Raw genomic sequence first — 25,160 nt, forward strand, 5'->3', positions numbered from 1 at the left:
CAAAAATATTAACTTAAACATTTTGTATTAATATATACAATGCAAATTATCTGTACACACTAAAGCTGCCTCAGTTCACCAGAAACCAAAAATGAAAACAAACAAAAATAAATTCAAACACGAGCGGAGATTATCATAGACGTATTAAGAGGTCGTAATTACGTCATTGTACAGACTCACAAGTCAAACGGTGCTTTCTTGGAGGATTGTTGAAAGCACTGAATAAAGCACTAGATGGTGCAACCTTAAGAGGGCAAGCTCAGTTGATATAGCACCTGATGAAGCATGTTATAAAACGCCATATCAAACCATTCAGTAAAAGGCAAATTACTCTTTCCTATCTTTTACAGCAGTTTACACATCACTGTAACAATCTGGTTCACTTGATTAGTTTTATCATAAACTGTTTCAAGCATAGCTAAACTGGTAAAAATGGCCAATACACAACCAAAAAATCGATGACTAATAGGTTTTAGCTCTGGCCTTCGGGCTAGAAGTTATTCAATGGTCCTCCTGAATGTGCAAACCACCCTGCTATGAATAACTTACTTTTTGCTGCCATTGTGGTTTTTGTTTGTTGCATAGGAACTTTTTTCTTATCACCAGGATGGTTTTTATTGCCATATAATAAAGGTCCACTAGCATTAGTAGCTTCATGGGCTACATGGGAGGACAATGCAGAGACTACATGGTGGTTGATTGATGATTGCTTTCTTACCACTGACATTCCTGACGTCCAGGACAAAAACTGCACAGACCAGCAAAACTAATAACAGACCAAATCGAGTGCATAGCCAATTGGAAACTGCCTTCACTTTTTTATGCTCCTTTTATTTAATTCTGCTCGACGTCCAAGGTTACATACCGATCACAATGGATAATTGCGACGTCGTTCATGTATCCACCTCACCCGCTAGGGGCAATGAAAACCATGCGGTGAACGAGCGATCCTCGGTCTCTCCGGCCAACACCAGCCATGCTGTTGCCCTTCAAAATGCAGCGGCTCCGACTAGGAATGTCACCCATGAGGACTCAATGCTCGCCGCGTCCCCTCCGGAGTCGAAAAATTCGTCAGTCTATGTCGATAGAGCCCACAAGGATGGGGCAAAGCGCAAGCGAGATGTGGATGAAATAGCGGATACGTCGACAAGTAAAAGAGTTGTTGACGAGACAGAGATTGTTGACGAGACAGGCATTTTGGATAACACGGACAGTTCTGACGAGTCTATTTCATCCAATGATCCCGGTCTCCATAGTCCTGAATATTACCGACGCCTGGAGGAAAAGTTCGATGCCGAGCTAGCCCGTCGTGCGGCACTGTCCCCAGAGGCCCGAAAAAAGGAAGATTTCAAAAAGTCAAGAAGATACCTCAAGGATCACATTACGCCTCGACTCTTAGTTGATAGATATGGCTTGCCCGTGGACTTGGATTATTATCCCCGTTTTATACTTCAACTAGCACCGGATTCGCGCAACGGAGCAACTTGCAGATTGTATCACTGCACCCACCGTATTAAACCAGGGGATTACCGGATTGCATTGACGCCAGGGATGAGCTATCCGAGAGGTCCAGGTGAGACGATCTATCCAAATCCTACCTCCTTCACCGGATTCCGCGGTTACTAATTTCGCTAAACCCGCTGTAGATTATTACCATGTTAGATGCTTTGAACATCTTCTTCATATGTCATCGCCACATTACGCAGCCCGCTTCGATGCTGATATGGAGAAACACACTCCGGACCGTGGCGCACGAAGTATTCTCGAGGAATACATTTCCCGGTGGAAACTTCGATTAGCTCCAGCACAGAATCAGGAAAATCCAAGTTCCTCCATTGCTAAAAACAAAGTGGGAGAAAGCGAGAAGCATTCACCCGAGGCCGAGGCCGAGGCAGCTGAACAACAAGAAGAGCCTGTTACGATAGACGATATTCGAGAATTGGCAGATATTATAGCAGGCAGAGCACCACCAATACAAACAGAGTCTGCTCGTGCACGGGCAAGACGCATTTTTTCCGCAGCGAAAGCAGCCGTTAAGGACAAGTGGAAAATAGCAGACGAATTCTATGAACAAGTACGAAAAGCTGAAACTGAAAGGATACGGCAGCGTGCCGGAATATATTATCGTAAGTCGTTCTTTCTAATATACTTACTGTAACACTGCAAAATTAACTGATTAACAACATGGTATTCGCAGGCCCATCTGTAAACGAGGACAATTCTCGAAATGAAAATGAAGGTTGCTCCTGGAATATCACGCAATATCTGTTCTCAGAGACCGATCCAAAGTACACCAAGCGCCATGCTCTCAGCCAGGCATTGAAAGGATGGAAAAGGGATGTCGTGAGTGACTTCAGCGTGCAGTGCTCGAAGAATAGTTAACTAATTACCTGTTAGAAACTCGCAACAGCCGAGACAAACAAATTGAACGATGCAAGACGCCAAGCACAAGCAAACCTGCCAATAGAGAAGATTAAACGGTACGTCTAAATGTTCTAGAGCACACTGGAGTTTATCTATTATTGGAGGATTGCTGGTAAATGATGGACATTTGAAAGAATATCACTGAACATGTATATCCAATGACTATTACCCATAGCGTTTGTAGGGCTTCAGAACTCGTTGGTCAAACTGAACATACTGAAGAATTCAACGCTGCGTTCCATACATTGTTGAGACACTTGGAAAAGATTCAGAGTGAGCCCTAACCTAGATGTCAGATACATGTCAAATAATACGTGCCTCAATTTCAGTTTATAAGTACTCTATTAATTACAGTATACAGAAGATGGATGGATGGAGGGATGGATGATTTCATTTACCCCGACCTCTCCCCTTGAGTTGGATCCCAGGTTATGTGATAGGTATACTGCTAGGCTACCAGTGGTACCTAGCAGGCAACAGGCTACTATGACTATAAATAAATGTACCTGCATTCTTAGATTTAGATAGATTAAAAAATCATCACTTGTACCTCAGTTCAGGGTTACAACTAGTGTAGCGAGAGGTCAGGGTAAATGAAACCATCCATCCATCCAGCCTGTATTCAATCGTGCGCTTCTCGAAGACCAGTTCTCTATTTGGTGGCATTCGCTACTGAACCTATGCCTCTAGTGGCTAGATATTGATTCTCTATTTTTTATTCGACTCAGTGGCCTGTTTCCATTGTGACTAGTGTCCTGGACTTTACAGGTATTAATAAAAACAACATCAGCCTATCAACAGAAACTCTGTAAAGTTGTTAGTACAAGATAAACATCTTTGTGTATGCTGGTAGAATCAACTTAAAATTTCAATAAACTAGAAATTTAATCTTTAAACACTGTAGAGACTGTACAGGGATTAAGGTAAAGCTAGTCATGAACATTTTAAACACTGTGAAGTGTAACACGGTCTGGCAGGACCGTGTCCGGGGGTGTCTGGATGGACTAGATGTGGGTGAGTTGAAGCTTCACCGTTTGATATCGATGCTATAGAGCAATGCTACTAGGGAGGGAGTTATCGGTTTAGGTTATATAGTTAGGGAAGGCTTCGAGCCGAAGGCTATTCGAAGCCTAGTAGGCTTATATTGAAAGTTATATCCAAGATTATACAAAAGATATTGCTTGGTTTTCTCCCTCCGGGTGGGAAACCAAGCCTATATGCCTGAGTCCCTATCTCAGGTCATTGATACCTAATCTAACTAGATAAAGGCATATATAGCGAGGTGAGGGGTACTGGCATCATACCCGGGGTCTTATGGTATCAATTGTGATATATCACAATTGACCCCGGGGTATCCCTGAGCCCCCCGGTCCTGCCGGATTAGGCTTGAACATGCTCCCTGGGTCTATCCCTGTTACATGAAGATAGTACAGGGGTTAAAATAAGCTAATAGTATTAATGAAACACTTTAAACACTGTGGAGACAGTGCAGGGGTTAGAGCAAGCTAGTAATGAACATTTTGAACACTGTGGAGCTCGTGCAGGGATTAGAGCAAGCTAGTAATGAACATTTCAAATATTGTGGAGGCTGTGCACAGACTGAGATAATGCTAGTTATGAACATTTTGAACACTGTGGAGACAGTGCAGGGGTTAGAGCAAGCTAGTAATGAACATTTTGAACACTGTGGAGACAGTGCAGAGATTAAGACAAGCTAGTAGTAAACATTTTAAACATTGTGAAGACAGTGTAAAGATTAAAGCAAGCTAGTAATGAACATTTTAAACACTATGAAGGCTGTGTAGAGACTAAGATAATGCTAGTTGTGAACATTTTGAACACTGTGGAGCTCTTACAGGGATTAGAATAAGCTAATTATGAACATTTTAAATACTGTGGAGACAGTGTAAAGGTTAGAGCGAGCCAGTAGTAAACATTTTAAACATTATAGAGATAGTGTAAAGGTTAGAGCGAGCTAGTAGTAAACATTTTAAACATTATAGAGACAGTGCAGGAATTAGAGTAAGCTAGTAATGAATATTTTAAATACTATAGAGATAGTAAAGAGATTAGAGCAAACTAGTAGTAAACATTTTAAACATTATGAAGATAGTGTAAAGATTAAAGTAAGTTAGTAATGAACATTTTAAACACTATGAAGGCTATGTAGAGACTAAGATAATGCTAGTTATGAATATTGTGAACACTGTGGAGCTTTTGTAGGGATTAGAGTAAGCTAGTAATGAATATTTTAAATATTATGGAGGCTATGCACAGACTAACATAATGTTAGTTGTGAACATTTTGAATACTATGGAGCTTTTGTAGGGATTAGAGTAAGCTAGTTATGAAACATTTTAAACACTATAAAGACAATGTAGAGGTTAGAACGAGCTAGTAGTAAACATTTTAAGCATTGTGAAGACAGTGCAGGGATTAGGGCAAGCTAGTAGTAAACATTTTAAACACTTTCCAGGGATTAGGGCAAGGGGCTAGGAGTTGCCAGTTCTTATGTCTAGAAGATACATGAATTATAAAGACTTTATAGTCATTCTCAAAATCGGTTTGACCAGTAAACACACGTGTTGGTTATTCCGATGCCCTACTGCTATACTGTAGGCTTATAGCTGAATGAAACTGATTGATAGTTTTATCCTTATCTATAAATGGATGCCTAATTAAAGGAAATGTAATCTACCCTGAAGCCTTGACAGTGGGGTAAGCAAATAATCATCATCTGTTTGTTGGTCAAACCGATTCCCAGAATGAGTGTACTATGAGTCACTAATACCTTACATATAAAGCCAAGTCTATAGAAGTTGAACAACCTGATATCATCTTCCCCAAATGACCTTTAGAATTTACACCGCAAAAATTGTCGTCTCTATCTCAAACAAGAGCACTATTTCGGCCTGGGAAAGGACGATGATAGATGGACAGAGAGAGAACTCAATCTTCTTTCACACCTTCGGTATATACATCATTGGCGCTTCAAACAAATTCAGAAACAATTCTTTCCATCATTATCGGCAAGTGCTGTAGTTCCCACTATACAATATCGAATAATTTCTATTTGATCCCCACAGTGTTAAAAAATATCGTTACTGGCGGATTATACCATGTCCAAAGTCAACTAATCCTTATCCGAGCAATGACTTGTAAACACTGTGAGTCCTGTAACAGGGATTATTCAATGTAATTACTCTCTGTGATATATAATGTTTAAAATAGATCCATAGCATTTAAGTAGATCAGTGGTGTTTACGTTGAGTATACTATTTCAAATGAATCCATAATGTTTAAAATGATCAGCAATACTTATACTACTTACAGATATACTGCATAAAATGAATTCACAGTATTTAAAATGGTTAGTAATATTTATACCCTCTGTGAGAATATATTTCAAGTGTTTAAAGTGATCAGCATCATTTATACTATTTATGGGTATAGTGCTTCAAATGGATCTACAGTGTTTAAAACGATCAGCAATGTTTATACGGTTTACAGCCATGTTATTTCACTGGATCCATAGTGTTCAAGCAGATAGACAGTCTCTATACTCTTTATACGTATAATGCTTCAAATAGATCCAGTGTTTAAGATGATTAGCTATATTTATACCCTTTACGCGAATGCTGTTGAAAATAAAGAAACAGTTTTTAAAACAATCGGCAATGTGTATACCATTTATAAGTACTCAAGTAGGTCGGCGGTATTCTCGAATAGTATAACCATATCGAGCTTTATAGTTGTAGGAAATAATGGACATATCTTTAAGCTATATTGTCATGATATTTTCATCGCTGCCTGGATTAGCATTAACAGAGGTCTTATGGAACGGTTATCACTCCTATCTGGGAGGTGTTTGAAGAGACAAGGAAGGTGATACTTGGTCAATTTGTTTAGGCGCCCTTTCGTTTCTTTGTTGAAATTACTAAATTGATAGACCAAACCTAGTATGGATTAGATTGTGGGAGTGGCGCTGAGAAAGAGTCGAAGAATTGCAAACCGTGTAAAGCCGCACTTGCAAGGCGCTGTATCATTTCGTTGGAGAACGGTCAGTCTGATTTAATGGTATATAATCGGATCATTTCCGACGGCACTTTGTACTACGTACATGTAGCTTGCCTTTCTTTGTTTACTTTGCAGTTGCAAACGAAAGCTTCGTAGCCGTGTGAGATGATCGGGCCTCTTCAACGACTAAGGATATCAAGCGCCTACAAATCTTTTTGTAAAAATATTTATTCTTTTACAGTACCCCTTCGCCTGCGGTTTACTGTTACGATATCCAACAGCAAAGCATTCCGGCTGAAAAGAAGACACAGAATGTCTGGTGCCACCTCTAACATTAGCCCATACCATTCTCTCAATGACTATCAAGATTTTCTGAAGAAGGTATGACAATCGCTGCTCCTCAACCTTAAAACAAGCAAAGAGTAGACGTTCTAATGCAATTCATGGTTCGATTCTAACGATAAAAAAAGAATAATAAAAAGCGGCACCATATAAGATAGCATGTATTTAACTTTCACATTCTTATCCCAAAAATCAGTGCACTGTCTATTAGCCTAATATTATTTTGATTACTTGATAGTAACTTCGTTGCCTAATTTTTACAGGCTCTCTGACCCAACTCATGATCATCATAACACATAACGATCAGAAATAAATTCATAAGAAATATATGTCAAGATTGGACGTGCGATTAGATGTATTGTCAGATCAGGATAAAGCCAGATATGGTAAATATCGCGTACAAATCACTCTATGTTTCTGACTGCCATATATATAGCATATATCGGAGAGAGTAAAATGATTTGTTTCGCGTAATCAATCGCATTTGGATACCCTGTAGAATCAACAAGATGTCACCAACTGAACTAAAATGCCAAGAAGTTGTCCAACACGCTGATTTGCGGTCCGCAGTCCGTTTTTCCGCAGCGGTTCATTTGGTAGTGCTGTAACGGGAATCATGATTGGTGCATTGAGCGATAGCCTGGCGTTCAGCCGCCTGATTCCATCAACGGAGGGAGGGAAAATATCTTATTAGTGGCAGGCTGCCGTAGGTGGCGCCTACGCGGCGGCTACGTTGATGCCCGACCTGTGAGGACATCCTGACCCCAGCCTGATAAGAGGACTCCCACCCCTCAGGACGTCCTGAACAAGGCTTTGATATGTATTTTGAATGTGCGTCTCCCGCCTTCGCCGCAAGACCAGTTACAGTACAGTACATTTGACTTCCTCCAGATCACCAAATGAGCGTCAGCACAGTGGAGAACCAAAGAAATTTTCTTTTATCATCCTCACCATATATTCGTACCATTACGGGGCTTTTCATCTCAACGGCCTGGCTATCATGGGAACGTTCCGGACAGACGGAGTGCATGACGGCTTTCATTGATCGCCATGGCCTGCATTCCATGCGTTTGCAAGATTTTGAATCTTCGCTAATTCGTTCGTGGGATGTAACGGAAGCTCTTGCACTAGGATCCGTAAACGGACATCTAGAGTTCGTGGGCACTCTACTCAACAAAATACCTTGACTTTTTTGCTCTGGGTAGCCATTATATGCAGCGTCAAGGGATTGCCAGACAGATATGGTTCGTTTCCTTCTAGCAAAGGGTGCCAAACCAGACGTAGGTTTCACCCATCTACCAATTCAGGTCTCTGAGAACAACGACATTCGACAAATGCTCATCGAGAATGGTGGACAACGCACACTTGAATCTGCAATGAAGTCAGCGATAGTGAAGGGATCGATGTATAAGGTAAAAGAGCTTCTAATGCACCCAAAAATTCAGGACTGCGACTGTCGAGGATTGGTGGAGACTGCGGCGAGTTGGAGGAATCCCGAGATGATCAAACTGTTGCGATCGCACGGGATTCCGACAAGTCGACGCTCTTTCATCTATGCGGTCCGTAAAGGGGAAATCGACGTTGCAGAGGCAGTAGAGGGTGATCCAAACGGAAGCTATGGCTCAATGAAACCTCTACACCAGGCCGTTCGACATTCATCGAAGAAGGGGATTGCGTTCCTCCTCAACATGAATGCGGACCCACAGCTTCAGGATGGTAATGGCCGAAATCCAGTAAAATTAGCTGAAAGTATAGATATTGTGCGGGTTCTATGGCCAAATTGAGCACCAGACGACCTAAGACGTCTTTGTCGAAAACTTGAGCGTCAAAGGAGAATGAACTTAAACAAAATCCTCGATAAGTATTCTGTTAGGGCCAAGAAATATCTGCAAGAAAAAAGATTTGTTGATTTTATCCTTTGCCAATTATTAATATCTGGCAAAACCCCGTATCTCACATTAGATGGGGCTCGACTACAGGTCTATTGCTAAAGGCTGTATTGGAAGACGAGACATTTCGTATATTCCGGCGTACAAATTCATGAGACGTGTCATTACAAACTGCGAATACTTTTCCACCATCTTCCGGAACATTACTGCATCGAATTCGATATCTCTTGCGTTGAACTATAACTGCGTTACCAATGGACTTATCTTTGCAATCGAATTTTCACAGTACAGTAGAGGCAGAAAAAATTCGCCACCATTCGCATTTTTTCAATGATTTTTAATATTTCTCGACCGCAAAAAGTCTAGGTGAGCGTGGACGTTGGCCCTGTAGTGTTTATATTTATTACCTGCAACTATCAATAGTTTGAGTCTCTTACGTATAAAGTCCAGATTGTTCTCGGTAATTTGCACGGAAATTACTATCATAGCCTAGGATATCGCCTTACTTGAGAAATGTTCAGACGAAGTGCTCCCCAGGACCTCATCAATGCTACTGAAAGGAACCTTCAACCCATCGTTCAGAAGTATCTGGATAAGGGGATTAACCCAAATGTTCGCACCCACATAGATCCCTGGTACCAAGGTCTACAATTATTGGCACTTGCCGCTATTCATGGACACGTAGACTTACTTAAACTTCTTCTTGAACGTGGCGCAAAAGTTGATGGGCTAGATCTCAGTCGCCGCACCGCATTATCCTGGGCAGCGGAACATTGCCAGTATGGAGCCGTGAAGGTGCTGGTTGAGCACGGGCCAATGTCAATGCAGAGGATGTAGAGTGGACGACTCCTCTTATGTGGTTGACTGAGGCAGGCACTGGAGGGAATATAAGCGAAATCCACAAATATCTCGTATCCAGGGGAGCAAAGGAGACATTGCACCATACCTGGTGGGATCGGTTGAATTACTCGATCGCAGCAAAGCTGAATTGGATATTGTTCAGGGTCAAAAGTAAAACGGTACACTATTTCTCATGGATAATACAGATGCTAACATACACAGCGGTTACGTCCTATCTAATAGGATTAATTCTTTAGGCAGCTAACCCCCATCCCGGTAACATGGAATGTCAATCCATCGAAATTGTATTAAGTTTACCGGTCGTATTAACATCCCAGACTTTGATGGTCTGATCACTGTAGCCTATAGCAACCCTTTGAAGCCCTAAAAAGTCCGCAAAGAAAACTGACCAGGTTTATTATTCGAAGATCCGAACGCTTCTGCCAGACGGCTTAGGCTACAGATAGTTCTCTACCGTATCCTGACTAATCTGAGGCCAGCATCCAGCTATCTGGAAAGAAGAAACTCAAAGGAGACACGTCAGCTCACCGCCTTTTCGATCCTAGGCGCCGAACAAAGGCATAGCTAGATAGCTTCACAATGACAGCTTGAAACTTCGTGTCAGTACAGCTTCCGTAGATTGCTAGGGCACCTGCTTCAACTTAAGGTTACGTCACGGCTCCTTGTAAGGAGATCGCTGGCTAGAAATTGCCGCGGCTACTTCTCTTCCGTCTATCAGCTCTGGATGTGCCCATTATTCATACCCACTCTGCCGTGTTGAATGACGGATATATAGTTCTGCTCGAGGGAATCCCTATCATTGAACGCTTGTCGTTTTCTACTCGTCTCATGCACGTTGTTATCATCCTTGTGACTAACTTTTGAACGGCAATTATTTTATTGTACCCAACCCCTGCTATCACTGGCATCGTCGGTCACGCTTGGCACTCTCCTGAGCAGAAACTGTCTACAAAGTGCGGAATAGTTTATAAGCACCGGCATCCACCCCATCCCGAAGGTTCGCTGTCCTACCACAGCATCTGATTCCTCCACACCTCCCTGTCTTAACGGGTCCGCTACTGTCGCATCATAACCAAGCCATATCGTTATAGCAGAGCCGCTGCTTAGGAAATGGCTAAGACACCAAGTATTTCCAACTGCAAATGCCTAATTATTTTCTCATTCTATTGTTAATCCAACTTTTAGTTAAACTAGATCGAAGGCCACTTTACCAGCAACAAGCCAAAAATGTAACAAAAGAACGAATCAGAATCCTACTAAGGCAAGGGCACGCAAAACACTCTCTATATCAGGTAATTCATCACGAAATTAATAACAATTTCCTGCTAATTTCATTAGAAAACAAGAGCGGAATTACTAGATCACAGACACAAAAGCAGAGAATACGTGAATTGTAAACCGAGGTGGAACAATTGAAAACTAAAGTGAACCGGTTAATATTCTTGCAAAAGCAAGGGGTGTCTTCAGTGACTAAAGCAATTGAAATTATGATGTTGACCGCTAGAGAGTTAGATTTACGAGATAAGACAACAGGTCGAATCAATGAAGCCTATGATGCAGGACAATGCGACGAAGACGTGAAGATGTCAACAGATTTCGATATAGTAGAAGGTGCTACTAGCAATGAAATTTTATAGCTACATTTCTATAGAATACAATCTTTTACTATATACGGTAATATTCTCGCTTTCTGCGTCTGCTGGTATCTTCTCCCAATTAATCCTAGTCATGGCCGAATATATCCATCAATATGAATCCATTTATTCTCACTAAGATTTTGTAAGACGGACTTGAGGTTGACCTACAACCAATATCTGGGAACGTATGTTTTCATTTTGAGTCGGACGGATTTTGATACAGGAAAAGACTGGTTGATATTTTGAATAGATAGTTCTAGCTGTAGTTCCTGTATATTCCATTGAGGGCAGAGTATGAACGTGCGCGTACAGGCCTGCGAAACAGTTACACAAAGTCAATCTCCTCAAGTAAAGGTAGTGAAAATATAGGCAAAGGATTCTTTTTATTTGCAAAGCCAACCTGGGCATTTTGATAATCTAAAATTAAAACCCCGAGCTGCGACCACCATGTCCCGAAAGAATATAGATGTTTAGGATCTGTAGAATTATCGCCAGTTAAGAGTGTAACACAAGTTTCTCCACTGCTATCGCGCTGATAGGGCATATAAACCCCAGGGATAGTAAAAGTTCCATTTCCCAGACCAAACACAAAGTCTGGCAATACTGAATTACATGGATATCGGTAAGTGTTATCATACGATGACCATGTGGCTCCGTTAATACCAGAAAAATACCAGTCTAGAAGCTTCTGTGGCCACTGTAGAGATATGTCCGCCGTAGAGATAGCAACCGACCAAGACTTGATAGGGGGATCCGTTCTACTGCCGGCAGATATTGCAGTAAGATTGATAGCCCAGGTCTCATCGTCATCGATAACTCGACCTGCCCATGCGATGTCGCCACTATAATCGGCAGGGCTGACCTCTCCAAACTTCACGGTGCCGTTTCTCCATTCCCGGGAAGAATCAAACATGCATGTCCATTCTACCGTACTTAACAAGCATTCATCAATGATTTGCATGCACAGACTCACCTTTCAGTTGACTTTTAATAGCATACATAAAACTCGGTTTTTTTGCAAGGCCCTGGTTTGGGTTGAGATTCAATCCAATTACACTGCTGCCTCCGCCAAAAGGCAGCGACCTCCCGATCTCTTGATGGTAATTGAGTCGACCGAACGGTATGTCAGTAAAGTCCACGCCTCCAATATCGATAGTGTCCGAAGCAAACACAACCTCTACCCATGAACCATCCCCAAACTCATAATAATAATTATCCGCAGAGGATTCGAAAGAAGTAGACTCCGTTTGGTTAAATACAACACCAGTGACTGGTAGGGGATCTTCCATGGTAGACTGCACCGTCACACCATTAAAGGCACTGTCAAACCGGACGTCCATGCTTTGTCCGGGCGTACCGATGTTGATGATTGAATTCAGTCTGCGCCAAATCTCAACACTGGATTGGTTCGAAGAACGTTGGACTTACCCATCAATACCCGACAAAACATTCACTGTAAAGTCTATTGGGGATCGCTTCCAGGCAACAGCTTCTGCTGCAATAAGAGCATGAATGAAAAGATAAGCGATGCAAATTATCGTTTGAGCAGAATACATGTTTTATATGTGGAGAAGAGCAGCACGTCCAGCAAATCATCAATCTCTCCGCAGTTTAAGTAATAGGGTTTCTGGCCATCAGTCTCGCAGGTGTGGTGATACGAATGTCTTTATACTTTGCTATTTGGTCAAGAGTCTCATTTAAACAAACTTCTTTGAGATTAAAGTAATATTACGGAGAATAGAATTAAATATTGCTAAAGGTCAGGGCGACGAGAAACAATCTGCAAGATAACACCAGTATATACGTTAGCGAAGTTTGATTATATGAGCATTCATTGCTGATTCGAGTACAATGTAGCCCTACTATTTCCAGTTCTTACATACATCTTTGTCTGCTATATTTGCTTAATTTAAACATCTTCTAGAGGGTGGTATGTTAAAAGGCCAGAAAGAAATAGTAGCGACACCCCAGGAAAGTGTTTGCCCTTTTTTCTTTATACACGTAGTCTCAATATTCTCGTTCTATAACCTGACTATACAGAGACAAATGCATGGTATGAATCGCTTTCCATAGATGTCCTCAGCTCATGGCTTGCCGCGACTGCCTGGATTGCCCCAGTGTTCGATTGGCCGGAGGAGGAAGAAGACAACAACAGGTGTTTGCATGACCAACCGGTTATTCCAAGAAGTAATATCTGCGTGTTGAATTAGTTGTCAAATCTAAGGGAATTATGAAGGCCTCACCTCTATGGATATTAACCAGAAGTCTGCCCATAATGCAAGCAGGGCAGTGGTAAGGGTAACTATTGTTATTGCGAGAAATGGGCAGAATATTGAGTGTAAGATTCTCCGTCTTGTTGTTTTTGAAGTGGCTGAATATGAGAACCACCAGACTCCACCAGTCAGCACTGCATAGTCGAGGCAGACGAAGAATAGAAACATCTTTTGGTATACTGTCGATAATAAGGTACCAGCTAGCATAAGAAAGATGTTCCAAACAGTAGACACTATCCCACTGTAGATGCAGGACACGCGGAGGATTTTAGCGTATAATACGTTATTGCAAAGAGCATAGAAAAAGATGAACTGCAGCCGTTAGGATCCTTCTTTAAAAAGTCTTGAATGTGATATACTTCAAAAATTGGCGGAAATAGAACGCATGTCGCTATCGGGCAATATAAATCTAATATCTCCTCAGTTTGATTCGATTATCACGACTGAAGTGCTTACCTTTTGGAAATTCTCTTTTCAGTGTGAATATTAGAACAACCACGATGGGTATTAAGAACAAGACTGAAAGTACGAGATCTCCATATCTCCAGATTGTCTTTCCATCTACCTTCCGGATAGCTAGGAAACATCTAAGCAGACTGATCAGGAGGAGTAAAACAACGAGTACGACATGAATCATCTTTGATACATCCATGGTGCTAATCTTCACCCTCGCTACCTTTGGTATCGAAGGTCTCAAGATGCATACATCAAAAGGCAGTATTGCCTGGGCATACTTAGTGCTTGACGGCACGGGTCCTGTTATGACACGCTAATGATACCGTAGCGCTATGTAGGTGATCATCATCTATACGTACAAAGAAATTGCCATTTGAATTGTGAACCACAAGCAAAAGGCAAAAAAAATATGGAGCTCGTATAAAGGCTCATGGCACGTAGTAAGTGCCCGCCTTTAGAAGTTGCCATAAATGCTCGGCTATGCAATAGCTAGGTTTCTACGTTGTATTTTGATACTTTAAAAATTATACTTATATGGAAGGCGATAGTCCCTGTTCAATTTACAGACCGCAATGGCTATCATCAAAACCATTGTCATGAATAGTTTACTCTTGATTTCAATTCTCTGTAGTGATGCAGTCGTGGCTGGGCGGGAAGCTCGTATGGCAGCCCGTGCACAACGTAGTCATCTCTCACACGTAAATCTGCCAATTGAATCGTCCGAAGCTATCAATAACGAAGTTTCCGACAAGAGCAACGGTGATTATTCTTCTAACTGGTCTGGTGCAGTCCTAAACGCCCCCCCATCAGGAACTACGTTCACTTCTGTTTCTGCCGAGTTCTCTGTACCAACTCCCGGAGTCGCAGATAATGAGGCCGGCTCGTCCGCGGCCTGGGTTGGTATTGATGGAAACACCTATCAAAATGCCATTCTTCAGACTGGCATCGATTTAAGTGTCAATGCCGACGGCTCTGCCTCTTTCGATGCCTGGTATGAGTGGTATCCTGCCTATGCTTACGACTTTTCCGATATCAGTATCAACGCCGGTGACAATGTTTCTCTTTCTGTTGTGTCCACTTCCCCTAATTCCGGTATAGCAACGATTGAGAATTTAACCAATGGTCAAAAGGCCAGTCAGATTCTCACTGCACCTGACTCGTCCTCCACATTGGGTGGGCAAAATGCGGAGTGGATTGTCGAAGATTACGAGGTGGGCAGTAGCTTGGTCACACTTGACAACTTTGGCATTGTCACTTTCACCAATGCGTCTGCGGGGTTGTCAAACGGAACTTCTGTTGGAATAGACAGCGCGGACGTCATAAACATGATTCAAAATGGTGAACTCTTAACATCGGTCCTTCTAAGTGAATCGGAAATTATCGTCAAGTCAGAGTCGGGACAAGAAAGTGAAGGAACAACTCCTGGAGATGATAGGATCAAGCTGGGATACTGAATACACTCGGAGGCAAAACCGGTGTCGGGATTGTGGGACTCAATCTCAAAGTAGCTTAGCATTTCTTGACATAGACTTTGGAAAGCAATAAAAGCGAGTTAAGACCCCGGCACCGATTTTGCCTCCGAGTGTATGATCTACAAGTTGCCGATACTGGAATAGTTTAACGCTGCTCTGCTACACATTCATTGATATCCTCGTATATACAGAAAATAAACGTCACAAATTTAAAGACAAAATTTCTTACCTTGACTGCAAGCTTCTCTAACGGTGGGAAATCCATCATAATATAAGATTTTAATATAGACGAAACAATCTAAGCTCTAAAAAGTTATTGTAAGCTAGTTCATTTTATGATATTTTTTTCAGACAGTGGTAAGGCTACTATATATTATAATAATATTGGTTTAGTCATGCATCCAGTTCTTCTACAACTCTCCCATACGAGAAAAGTGTATCATCAATTTTGGCAAGTAGTTTGGCCACTTTGAATATCTGAGCCCAGAACTTTATGGAGCGGGACTTCCTTTCTCCGAATCGCTGTATGCCTCTTTCCTGAACTAGATGCGGAAGACCAATATGAATTATCGATCGACATATATCCTTCCTCCGTTCTTCACTGATCCAAAGTGGACGAAATCTTTTGATTCGCCTGGCTATGGGAATTCTGTTCACTCTTTTTTGGTTCTGCCCTGGTGTAAAGATACCTTTTCCTGCGAAAAATGATCGGGAATGGATTCCTGTGCCTGGGCTTTGAAATCTCTTTGAGCGATTGTTCAACCATACACATTCAAATTCAGAAGCAGAACTTGAGCATTCAAACAATTTAGGATTGGACCTTAATTCCAGTTTTGACTTGTTCAACCCATAGTAGTAGAGATCGATATACTTTAAGATGACTAATAGGTAGATGACTTGAGACAAATGATCCTGTCGAACAGATCGTGCGTTCGAAATCTTTGAAAGGCTCATTATAGGCAGGTGATATATCGACTCAATTGAAGTCGGAGAAACCTACAATTTCTTTACAGGTGTGTATAAAACCAAAACTAGAACAAGTCAGAATATCATCAAAATACGAAAATTTTATGTCGAATAATAGGACGTACTGTATAGTGCATTGTATTCAAAACCAGGAAATTGTTATTATGCATATATAAAACTGGAAATAGAATGTAGTTGTATTATATAGTATATGTGCTACTTTCGAGCTTTAACTATTAAAACTAGACTCCGAACATTCGGACTAGATAGATATTTTATGTTTAGATAGTAGACCTAAATTAAATCATTTATAAAAAATTGACATATAGACTATATTTATGAGAAAATTTTCAATCTTAGGGGGCTGGCCAGGAATTTCCTTTCTAAACAATTTTGGATATCCCTCCAGGGTCATTTTTCGAAGGACAAATAACTAATAGCTTTGATGGTGTTCAGAAATGGACCTCTTAACAGTCTCCACAGTGTAATTTCACTACTAGTGTACCTTCCTGTGTTGATTGAATATCCCTGCCCGGTCTCTGCAGTGTTTAAATGTTTATTTTGATTATCCCTGCTCCTGCCCTGCAAGTATCCGCTACTGATGTGCCCCACTGTGGAGATTATGGACACAAACACTCGCACGACGGTTTTATATGATCATGTAGTTAGCTTGGTGAAATGGCGGGCGTTGGTAGATGGCGGACACAGACATTGATCCGCACATTTTCGTCTTTTCAACCTTACACACGTCTGCAATAGGGCTAGATATGATAGGCATAGTCATTCTCAAAACCAATCACTTCATGTATTGTACAGTGGCCTACGGAATGTAAATCGACTTTAATCTATGTCCTCGACTATGGTGTGTCTTTATTCATGAAGTTAAGCTGACACAACCTTGCCACAATGTCATCAATTGAACCCCCGAGCCAAAGTATTCCATTGAATCTAGAATCTTCATTTTATCAAGACAAAATCGCAATTACGCGCTCGGAACATTTAGAAGTTTTAGTACGGGCATCAGACATCCACGAGACGATTAATTGGAGAGGGCGAAATTTTGTTTCACACAAATGCAAGGCATCAGACGTTTTCAGTAAAATCAAAAGAATGACTAGAAAGAGGAGCTGGATTGGATTTTTAGAAATTGACATCACCGTTTACAATCAACAGAAACAAAGTAAGAACCGGAAATTCCTGTTGCGTCGAAAGATGTTTCTTCCGGAGATAGATGGAGAAGTCTGTTTTCAGGATATCAAATCTCGAATTGTTGGTTGGTTACAACCCACTTTGGGTGTGCAGTGTGTTGTTATAATCAGACCCCGGGAAGACCTCAATTACGGATTTATCCCGCAGCATTTATATGAATTGAGCAAGAACTTTCGTGGTCCTGTATGATAGAAACCAATAATGAAAGCGAATAGTGTTTTGTCTACCTCTACCACTTCTGCTGTATACATATGATAAGAGTCCCTAACTAAAACAACGATCTTTTAATTCGTTTTTTTTCCCAAGGATTGCACCTTTGTTATGCTCCTGGAATTCCCTTTGACACCTAGAGTGCGTTAATCCCACCACGCACACCTTATCCCGACAGGGTTTTTAGGGGACTCATATGCGTTGAGTAATGTGACGGAGAAGGTGAGAGCCGACCCAAGCAGAATGAGATGCAGGATAGCGTCGCTAACTCGTGATTTCACAAAGAGTCGTTCCGGCAATCGGCCGAGGTAGAACACTGCCCCAAGCACATTATATACCACATATCTGATATAAGCCATGGACATCGAAAACCGACAGTTTGAGGGGCGGAAACACGCGATGATCGCCGGGGCGAATGCAAGAAGGCCAAATCCAATGCAACACGTTTTGAACGCTTCAGTCCCTCCGTGATACACAGCAGCCGTGCATCTTGTCCCCCAAAGGTGATCAGGAATAATAAAGCGATCAGTGCGTACTTATCGTAATAATATTGAAAGTAAACGAATGGAATAGCCGATGCCCAGATCAAGACAATGACTCCAAGCCATTCCAGACGCCTTGACCGTCCCAGCAAATAGAATGACGAAAACGCAATGACACCGAAGCAAAAACATAGTAGTGCCAACACATCTAGCAGACCCTCATGAACGTCTTCTAGAGAAAGATAAAAGGATTTACCGATAATATTGGCGGCCAAAAGCGAAAAGTATCCAAGACTCGCCAGATGCTGCACTGCAATGAGTAGATCTGTGGAACGATTCTCAACTTCGGAGTCGAGCATCGTAGCTGTTGCTTTCTACCTTTCAAGTCGATCTTTAGACAAGTCACAAAATGGATTTGATTTATAGGACAGATGGGGGTAACAGCGGCTTTATAAAATCTCATATATTGACCTCATTCAAGGCTGAATATTTACATTCTGATTGAGAAATTTCAAACACATTCCTTGCAGCTACATTGGTGAGGGGATTGTTTTTTTCGAAAAAAAACTGACATTGATACTGAACAGAGTAATATTCACAAACTGTGTCCATATTTTATTCTCACCCATCTCAATTCAACATACAGGAATCATTGACTAGACAATAACCGATAATCATGCAAGTATGCTATCTCAGTTCAGCATACATGTCAAGCTGAGTAGATGCTGGGGTAGCAAAACATGGTAGCTTCCTTCTGGTTATAAATCAGAGGGGTTATAGTAGTAAAAATGAACACTTCTGCTCTTAAACATACAGCTAGGTATTTCTTGTCAAACATTTTTTACTAGGCTTGAAAGGTTCATGTATTTATTTAATGTTCAAATGAATGTCCTCTATACAGACACATACGAAACTTACTTCCCCATTTGCACATTCTCTCTTCCTTTTCACCCTACTAGTTCTACATTAAAACGCTTGATATGGATCATCAACACAAAGGCCCCGTGAATACTGAATCTGCATAGCTAATACTGTAACGAGTCATTACTGCCAACATAATCAATTTGTTGTTATCCAAACCACAGTGGTCTTGGTGACGACAATTGTCCGAGTGGAGTTCAAAGACAAGGGCGTAGTAATGGATGGCTTCGTTTGAATTTGGGTGATAGTGGGAGAGACAGTATGATCCGTTGTGTCAAATTTTGTCACAGACATCAACGAAAGTGTTGAAGAGCTCGAAGTAGCGGTTGAAGTGGTTAAGGTTACCGAGGTGGTTAAGGTAGATGGCACTGTTTCAGTAGTGGCAGTAGTGGTTGTGGTGGTGAAAGAAGGATCCTCGTTCCATCCACATGCGACCTGGCCAATTTCCTGAAAAGCTGCAACATTGCATCCACCCCGTTGCCAGCAAAAACAATGACCACATAGAAGAAGCACTATGGTTAGTTTAAGCATTGTTACGCTTATCTGTCTCTAAATGAGTAGAAGCTACGCCTGACCATGGTGAATGGTATTTCGCGCTATATACAAGACAGGTCTGCTTGTAGATAAAATGAATTAAGAGGGACGCCTTTAACCATTTCAATTATGTGTTGATTCAGCAGTATAATTTCTAGTACGAGTTAAATTTTAAAGAGCCTTTGAAACAATGGTACCATTCCATCTCATACTGGTGGCTGAGAGATGCCGAACCACGGGCCCATATACTTGAAAAACTAGGTATTGAAAGCAACCAGTAAATATAAATACGAGTCCTAGGAATACCGCCTGGAACCGAGCGTTATGGAGAATAAGAAGACCAAAGACGCATAGTTCAGCAGTGTAAATGCCACCAAACAACTGATGTAAGGTCCTCCAATAAAGAAGGCCTCCTGTCTCCACTTTGCCTTGGAATCTATGTATAAATTGATTGGAATACATGATAGAAACGATGCCGAAAACTAGGGTGCCAATGGGCAATATGAGCGGTGCGATAATTGAGAAAATAATACCTAGCATGCATTAGCTTGTTGATACGTTGCAGAAGAACAATCAGAATTACATATCGAGGCCAAGTTACTAAAGACGGGGTATATCAAACCCCACCGCACCGGCGTCTTCTCCATCCCTATTCGCCACCTGACCCATGGTTTAGCGCAAAGAAAAATGTGCGGCAGTAGGCGCAATGAAACTGCACACTGTATAATGCACTGGAGCAGGAAATATGAATAGAAATAATTGCTGGACTTGGGAATATTGGTAGCCAGAATGTACGGTACCGATTCCGGACTTTTCAACACCTCTTGGAAAACCGTCACTAGACTTGACGAAATCGTCACCACAAGGAATACCTGAATGTAGAGAAATACGAAGTAATAACCATCAAGGGAGAGTTCCATATGTGTGTATGTGAGCAAACCCTGGCGTTTGACCAAGTGTACAAGGACAAAAGGGAAGAAAATCATCAATATTGATAGGATGAATTGAGGAAGGAATCCCTCGATCAGACCTAGCCATGTCGCTAGTTTCTGGTTAAGATAAGATATCTGTGATAACATCCCAGTGAATCCGATTGGAACCGCCAAAAATATGCAGAGAGCAATGATAAGTGCTTCGAAAAGGACTCTTCTAAAAAGCCGACCCCGCCATGAGCGGGACAAACTAGAGCGGATCACATCACTCTCTGAACCAACCGCGTGGGCAATCATTGACATAGGGCGGGCGTCTTGAACAACTTGCTGCAGAATGTGCGGAATTAAGGGGTTGGTAAACTCCAGAAAAGCTGATAGATAACGTCTATCTAAGCCCGTGTTCACCGATATTCTCAATGGCCCATCTCCAAAGCCAGCATAGGCAGTGGCCAGAGCCTCTTTTGAGCCTTTCTCTTTGGGAATATCAGTCAAAAGAAGCAGTTTTGGTAAGGGATGAGGAGTAAGGGGGTATTCTTGACGAATCTCGGCCAAGGCACGAAACTCGCCGACTAATACATAACAAATATAGACAACAGCGGTGGCTGTCACTACTGCATGGGCCCAGTCCCTAGGTCCATCCCCCGGCTGGACATTTGCCCAGGTCATTCTATCCAAGCCATGAACTGTGCTCGAGTTATCGGCGGTAAGGTCAATGGGCAATAGTATTCCTGTGACCATCAGATTTAATGGTAGGAATATCTTGACAACAGTCCGAAGGAAGCGAATGAACAAAAATCCATCCAGTCCATGGCAAGTAATCGCAGTTGTCCTATTGGAAGGCCATTTTATGGACCAAGGAGGGGTGTTTGCATTAGGGAACCGCTTCGAGTACCTATGGCTGTGTGAATTTATGCTCTCAACCGTTCATGGACAACCAACCATCTCTTATGCGCTGCAGTTTCAAAGAATAAAACTCCCACGCAGATGCTCCCATAAATTACGAGAGAAGTCATAAACGAGCGTACAGACATGCCCTGACTTTGCTGGGCTTCACCGGTGTTGGGTTGGCTCGCATCCCCACGTTCCATTGTCACAGATCCCAGTGAAATGTATCCCAAATGTATCCCAGCACAGGTGCAACGATATACTATTTTATAAATGAGATAACCGTTGTTTACCTCCGGTGGTCTATCGGTGATCATTGCTGTTGAATAACCATAAACGGTCTGTTAAACACAGAACGGTTAAATTGACGAAGTAAAAGGTATGTCCCCCTATTACAGGTTTCTTTCGCAAGGCTTCCTAAAAGCGATGTACGGGGGGAAGATGTTTATAGGTTGACGCATTTTGCTAGAAAATCTCGGTATTATGTTTAAGTATGACTGAAAACCATCTCGTGTCGTCCAACGTAGCAGCTGACACACGGTAACCTTAAAACGAGGCTTGAGTCTAGACCTTGCTAATCTAGTCACATTGTAAGTAGTCAATATGCTGTGTCAACTTCCACAAGAAATATTGGACATGATAATTGGGTTTGTAAGTACCACTATTATGGTACATGCTTTTCATTCGGGTTAATGGCAGTAGATTCCCTCAAAGGAGGACCGCCGATCAATCAATTTGGTATCGAAGGATATACATTATGCCACTACCCACCACCTCTACCATACCCTGACATTTTCCGCACGCGATGAAATGCTTTTGAATGTCTTGGACACTAAGAGATTTGTCAAGGTCCGGACAGATTTGGATCATCTCAAGCATGTGAGAAGCTTAGCGTTCACTGCGCCCTTTAGAATCGCTCGTAGTCATCGATGCTCATACCGAACTGTTTATTTATATGAATCACACTTGAGAGGAAGTCAGGAAAATGACCCCAGGATGTTTCACGGAGACTTTCTTTGTGACATGCTGAGCCAGATCCGCATCATTTTTGACCAGCTGGAGATTGGATCTTTGAGATCGTTTCAGTTAGTATAGCCCGGTTTCCCGTGTGAGATGGAGATCTTATACATATCCTACTATAGATGGCATATGGGAACCTGTTTACCAGCGCATATTCTGGATGAGGATGGATACCTCACCATTTGCCAGCAGAACATACAACTATTATCACTACGTGTCGATGCTTCCTGCCCACATGCTGGCCTCCGGCTAGGTGGCCTAGTGGCGATGTCGAATCTTCGTTCTTTCACGCTAGAGTCTATAAGTACATTCGAAGAATTGTCACTTGTCCGGAAATGTATAGAACGAAATGCTGGTAATCTGCGCGTTCTAGACCTCGTATTCACGCCCCGTTTCACATTAGTGGGATCCACAAGGCATCTCATGAGTGCGCTTGGAACTCTGTCGCGTCTTCATACACTCTCATTAACCCGGTTCCCCTTCGAAAAGAACGCAGAGAACCATTTATGTTTATTTCTAGTTCAACTACATTCGTTAACCCTCCGAGACTGTCCTCGTCAGATGGAGATGCTAGAGGAGTTGTCACGATTTCGGATCTCCACCCAACTCAGATATTTTGAGATATCTTTAGATGAATTGTGGGACTCTGCTTTAGCCCATACTCTGGATACTTTCCTGGAATCTTTCAATACTCTTGAGCATCTTCACATTTTGGCATCCAATTCCCTGACACCAGAAAATCACCTTAACCCGATTCAGCACCATCCCTTGCTGAGTTGTTTCGTGTATCATACACGGAGACTTTTTTCTTTTCAGCGGAGCCCGACAGAGGAAACCCAAGATTTCCCCGTCAGTCTCTTTCATACTCTCCGCACTACCTTGTGCAAAAGCTCCATCCAAAATCTAGGACTTTGTGTGTCTCCATTGGCTGCGGTGAGTTATACATTCCGTTTCCCTGAAACTCTTCATCCTGATGAAGTATCAGAGATGCATATTGGACCCAATCGTATCCCACCTTCAAATTGAGGTTCTCCACTTACGATTAAGCGGCTATGACCATCCGCTTTGTGACTTCGAGCAGAGAGTATCGTCACGGATTATCTCGAAGGCAGGTACACATGATATGGATGATTGGATATTATCCGACAGTGAACATTCAGAGGGAGATTGGTCACCTAATCTTCACAATGAGGTCAGTCCTGCATATCACCACCACTGTTCCGCAACAGATCTTGTTACTTTTGCCGACTGGGCTTTTGGACCATATGGCATAAAAACTCTGAAAGTCCTAGCATATGGAGATTTCACCTGTGGGGACCGATGTTCCCAACAACAGGTTCTTCTGGTCCAAGATTCGTATTCCCAATTTGCAACCACCCCGTACCGAATATCGTCTATCCGAGACGACGAAGTTCCAGATAGCGTCCTGAAAACAATTGCTGCATGCCCGTTGGAGGACCTCATGGATGCTGATAATGAATTCTGGCACCTCTGATGAGGATCTATTTTTATTCTAACCCGGTGATTTTCTCATCGTGAAGCCGGTATTCTATAACTTCACGTAGCTTAGGACTTCGCACGTTGACTACTTATCAGCTCAACATATTTCTGCTCTGCCTAGAGTATAGGGGAAGCTACGATTCTCTAATGATGGAATAACCGAAGTTGATAGGTCTATTCAATATTTAGTTATGGTATGCAACAGTAGATATAGTGCTATGTAGATATACAACTGCTAAAATAGGTCAAGAAGTGATGTTGACTCAGAATATGCGTAACCGCCGGCCAAATCGGCTAGGTATAGTAGCTAAGTTGCATAAGATATTGGGGCACTCACTCCGCTGGCCGACTGTTTGTAATATAGAGGGAGCAACGTTTGACTCACGCACGCGGGAAAATATATATGCATATCCCTAACGAATCGATTTGTTCGTTTTGAAATTTTCTTGGACATCGTAAGCAACATATCTGAACCAGAGATCATTATCTGTGGCCCAGGACTGGCCATCATCGATGCTGTCTGACAGGATATCATATATTGTAGCGGCTGTTCAGTTAAACACGGTGGGGACCGCGCAAGAATAATCAACATTATAACAGGCTAACAATTCATATCACAGTATATAACTCCAGAGGGTTGCTGTGAGATCTCCATAGTGTTTAAAAGGATGCTACTAGCTCACCCTGCCATGGGACTAGTTTCTTCTCTATATTTTAAACACTTGAAAGATCCTATATCTTGGCAATAGGCTAGAATGTATACAGCCGGCTGCTCCGTGGCACACCTAAGACTAGTATCTATCGAACCAAGCCAAAGTTCCGCTATTATTTTCACTCCTGTACGCCATTTTTGATCGTTGCAGCATTCTTAACGACTTAGAGATTAGTGCATCGAAGAATGAGGTGACCCGTGTTGACCGGCGGGCAAAGTGCCTTGTACTAATGCCCTGCCCACTTGGATCTTCCAGATTCCTTCTCCAACACTACCATAAAACGGGCTAGTACGTATGGAGTTAGAATATATGTGATCCTCCTGTCAGATTAATATGGGTAATTTTACAAGGCTCCGATTGGGCGCCGAGTCGACTTCGACTGGGCGAGAATAAGGCCAATTAGGCATAAACACGTCT

At 42.1% G+C, this 25,160-nt stretch overlaps 9 protein-coding genes across 9 annotated transcripts; 6 read left to right on the forward strand and 3 right to left on the reverse strand.

Moving 5' to 3' along the window:
- Positions 1–873: 873 nt before the first annotated feature.
- BGW36DRAFT_400023 (uncharacterized protein) lies at positions 874–2,490 on the forward strand (the record flags this gene model as incomplete). The annotated part of the gene is made up of 4 exons (XM_046218588.1): positions 874–1,573; positions 1,647–2,126; positions 2,198–2,343; positions 2,398–2,490. 4 exons carry the CDS (start codon positions 874–876, stop codon positions 2,488–2,490), a joined length of 1,419 nt encoding a protein of 472 aa, XP_046067823.1.
- A 5,112-nt stretch (positions 2,491–7,602) lies between these two features.
- BGW36DRAFT_386414 (uncharacterized protein) lies at positions 7,603–9,021 on the forward strand. Its single transcript, XM_046217010.1, has one exon. The coding sequence runs from the start codon at positions 8,025–8,027 to the stop codon at positions 8,565–8,567; it is 543 nt and encodes a 180-aa protein (XP_046067824.1). The 5' UTR covers positions 7,603–8,024; the 3' UTR covers positions 8,568–9,021.
- BGW36DRAFT_410427 (ankyrin repeat-containing domain protein) lies at positions 9,000–9,509 on the forward strand (the record flags this gene model as incomplete). The annotated part of the gene is made up of 2 exons (XM_046219139.1): positions 9,000–9,038; positions 9,123–9,509. The coding sequence occupies exon 2, from the start codon at positions 9,186–9,188 to the stop codon at positions 9,507–9,509; it is 324 nt and encodes a 107-aa protein (XP_046067825.1). The 5' UTR covers positions 9,000–9,038; positions 9,123–9,185.
- A 1,986-nt stretch (positions 9,510–11,495) lies between these two features.
- BGW36DRAFT_303271 (putative endothiapepsin precursor) lies at positions 11,496–12,549 on the reverse strand (the record flags this gene model as incomplete). Its single annotated transcript, XM_046211863.1, has 2 exons — positions 11,496–12,094; positions 12,144–12,549. Coding segments are annotated over 2 exons (1,005 nt in total), but the record flags the coding sequence as incomplete, so codon positions are not given.
- Positions 12,550–14,471: 1,922 nt separating this feature from the next.
- On the forward strand, positions 14,472–15,353 carry BGW36DRAFT_400025 (putative aspergillopepsin-2 precursor; the record flags this gene model as incomplete). The annotated part of the gene is made up of 3 exons (XM_046218589.1): positions 14,472–14,559; positions 14,626–15,237; positions 15,292–15,353. The coding sequence occupies 3 exons, from the start codon at positions 14,472–14,474 to the stop codon at positions 15,351–15,353; spliced, it is 762 nt and encodes a 253-aa protein (XP_046067827.1).
- A 1,890-nt stretch (positions 15,354–17,243) lies between these two features.
- Positions 17,244–17,735, forward strand: BGW36DRAFT_362867 (uncharacterized protein; the record flags this gene model as incomplete). The annotated part of the gene is made up of 1 exon (XM_046214408.1): positions 17,244–17,735. One exon carries the CDS (start codon positions 17,244–17,246, stop codon positions 17,733–17,735), a length of 492 nt encoding a protein of 163 aa, XP_046067828.1.
- A 167-nt stretch (positions 17,736–17,902) lies between these two features.
- On the reverse strand, positions 17,903–18,208 carry BGW36DRAFT_304334 (uncharacterized protein; the record flags this gene model as incomplete). The annotated part of the gene is made up of 1 exon (XM_046211958.1): positions 17,903–18,208. A coding segment is annotated over one exon (306 nt), but the record flags the coding sequence as incomplete, so codon positions are not given.
- Positions 18,209–19,864: 1,656 nt separating this feature from the next.
- BGW36DRAFT_303366 (uncharacterized protein) lies at positions 19,865–21,713 on the reverse strand (the record flags this gene model as incomplete). The annotated part of the gene is made up of 3 exons (XM_046211872.1): positions 19,865–20,121; positions 20,295–21,517; positions 21,565–21,713. The coding sequence occupies 3 exons, from the start codon at positions 21,711–21,713 to the stop codon at positions 19,865–19,867; spliced, it is 1,629 nt and encodes a 542-aa protein (XP_046067830.1).
- A 400-nt stretch (positions 21,714–22,113) lies between these two features.
- Positions 22,114–24,025, forward strand: BGW36DRAFT_431081 (uncharacterized protein; the record flags this gene model as incomplete). Its single annotated transcript, XM_046220926.1, has 4 exons — positions 22,114–22,161; positions 22,213–22,595; positions 22,653–23,463; positions 23,516–24,025. The coding sequence occupies 4 exons, from the start codon at positions 22,114–22,116 to the stop codon at positions 24,023–24,025; spliced, it is 1,752 nt and encodes a 583-aa protein (XP_046067831.1).
- Positions 24,026–25,160: the final 1,135 nt, after the last annotated feature.

This window comes from Talaromyces proteolyticus, assembly GCF_021365285.1.
Source record: "Talaromyces proteolyticus strain PMI_201 chromosome Unknown BGW36scaffold_11, whole genome shotgun sequence".
NCBI lineage: Eukaryota > Fungi > Ascomycota > Eurotiomycetes > Eurotiales > Trichocomaceae > Talaromyces > Talaromyces proteolyticus.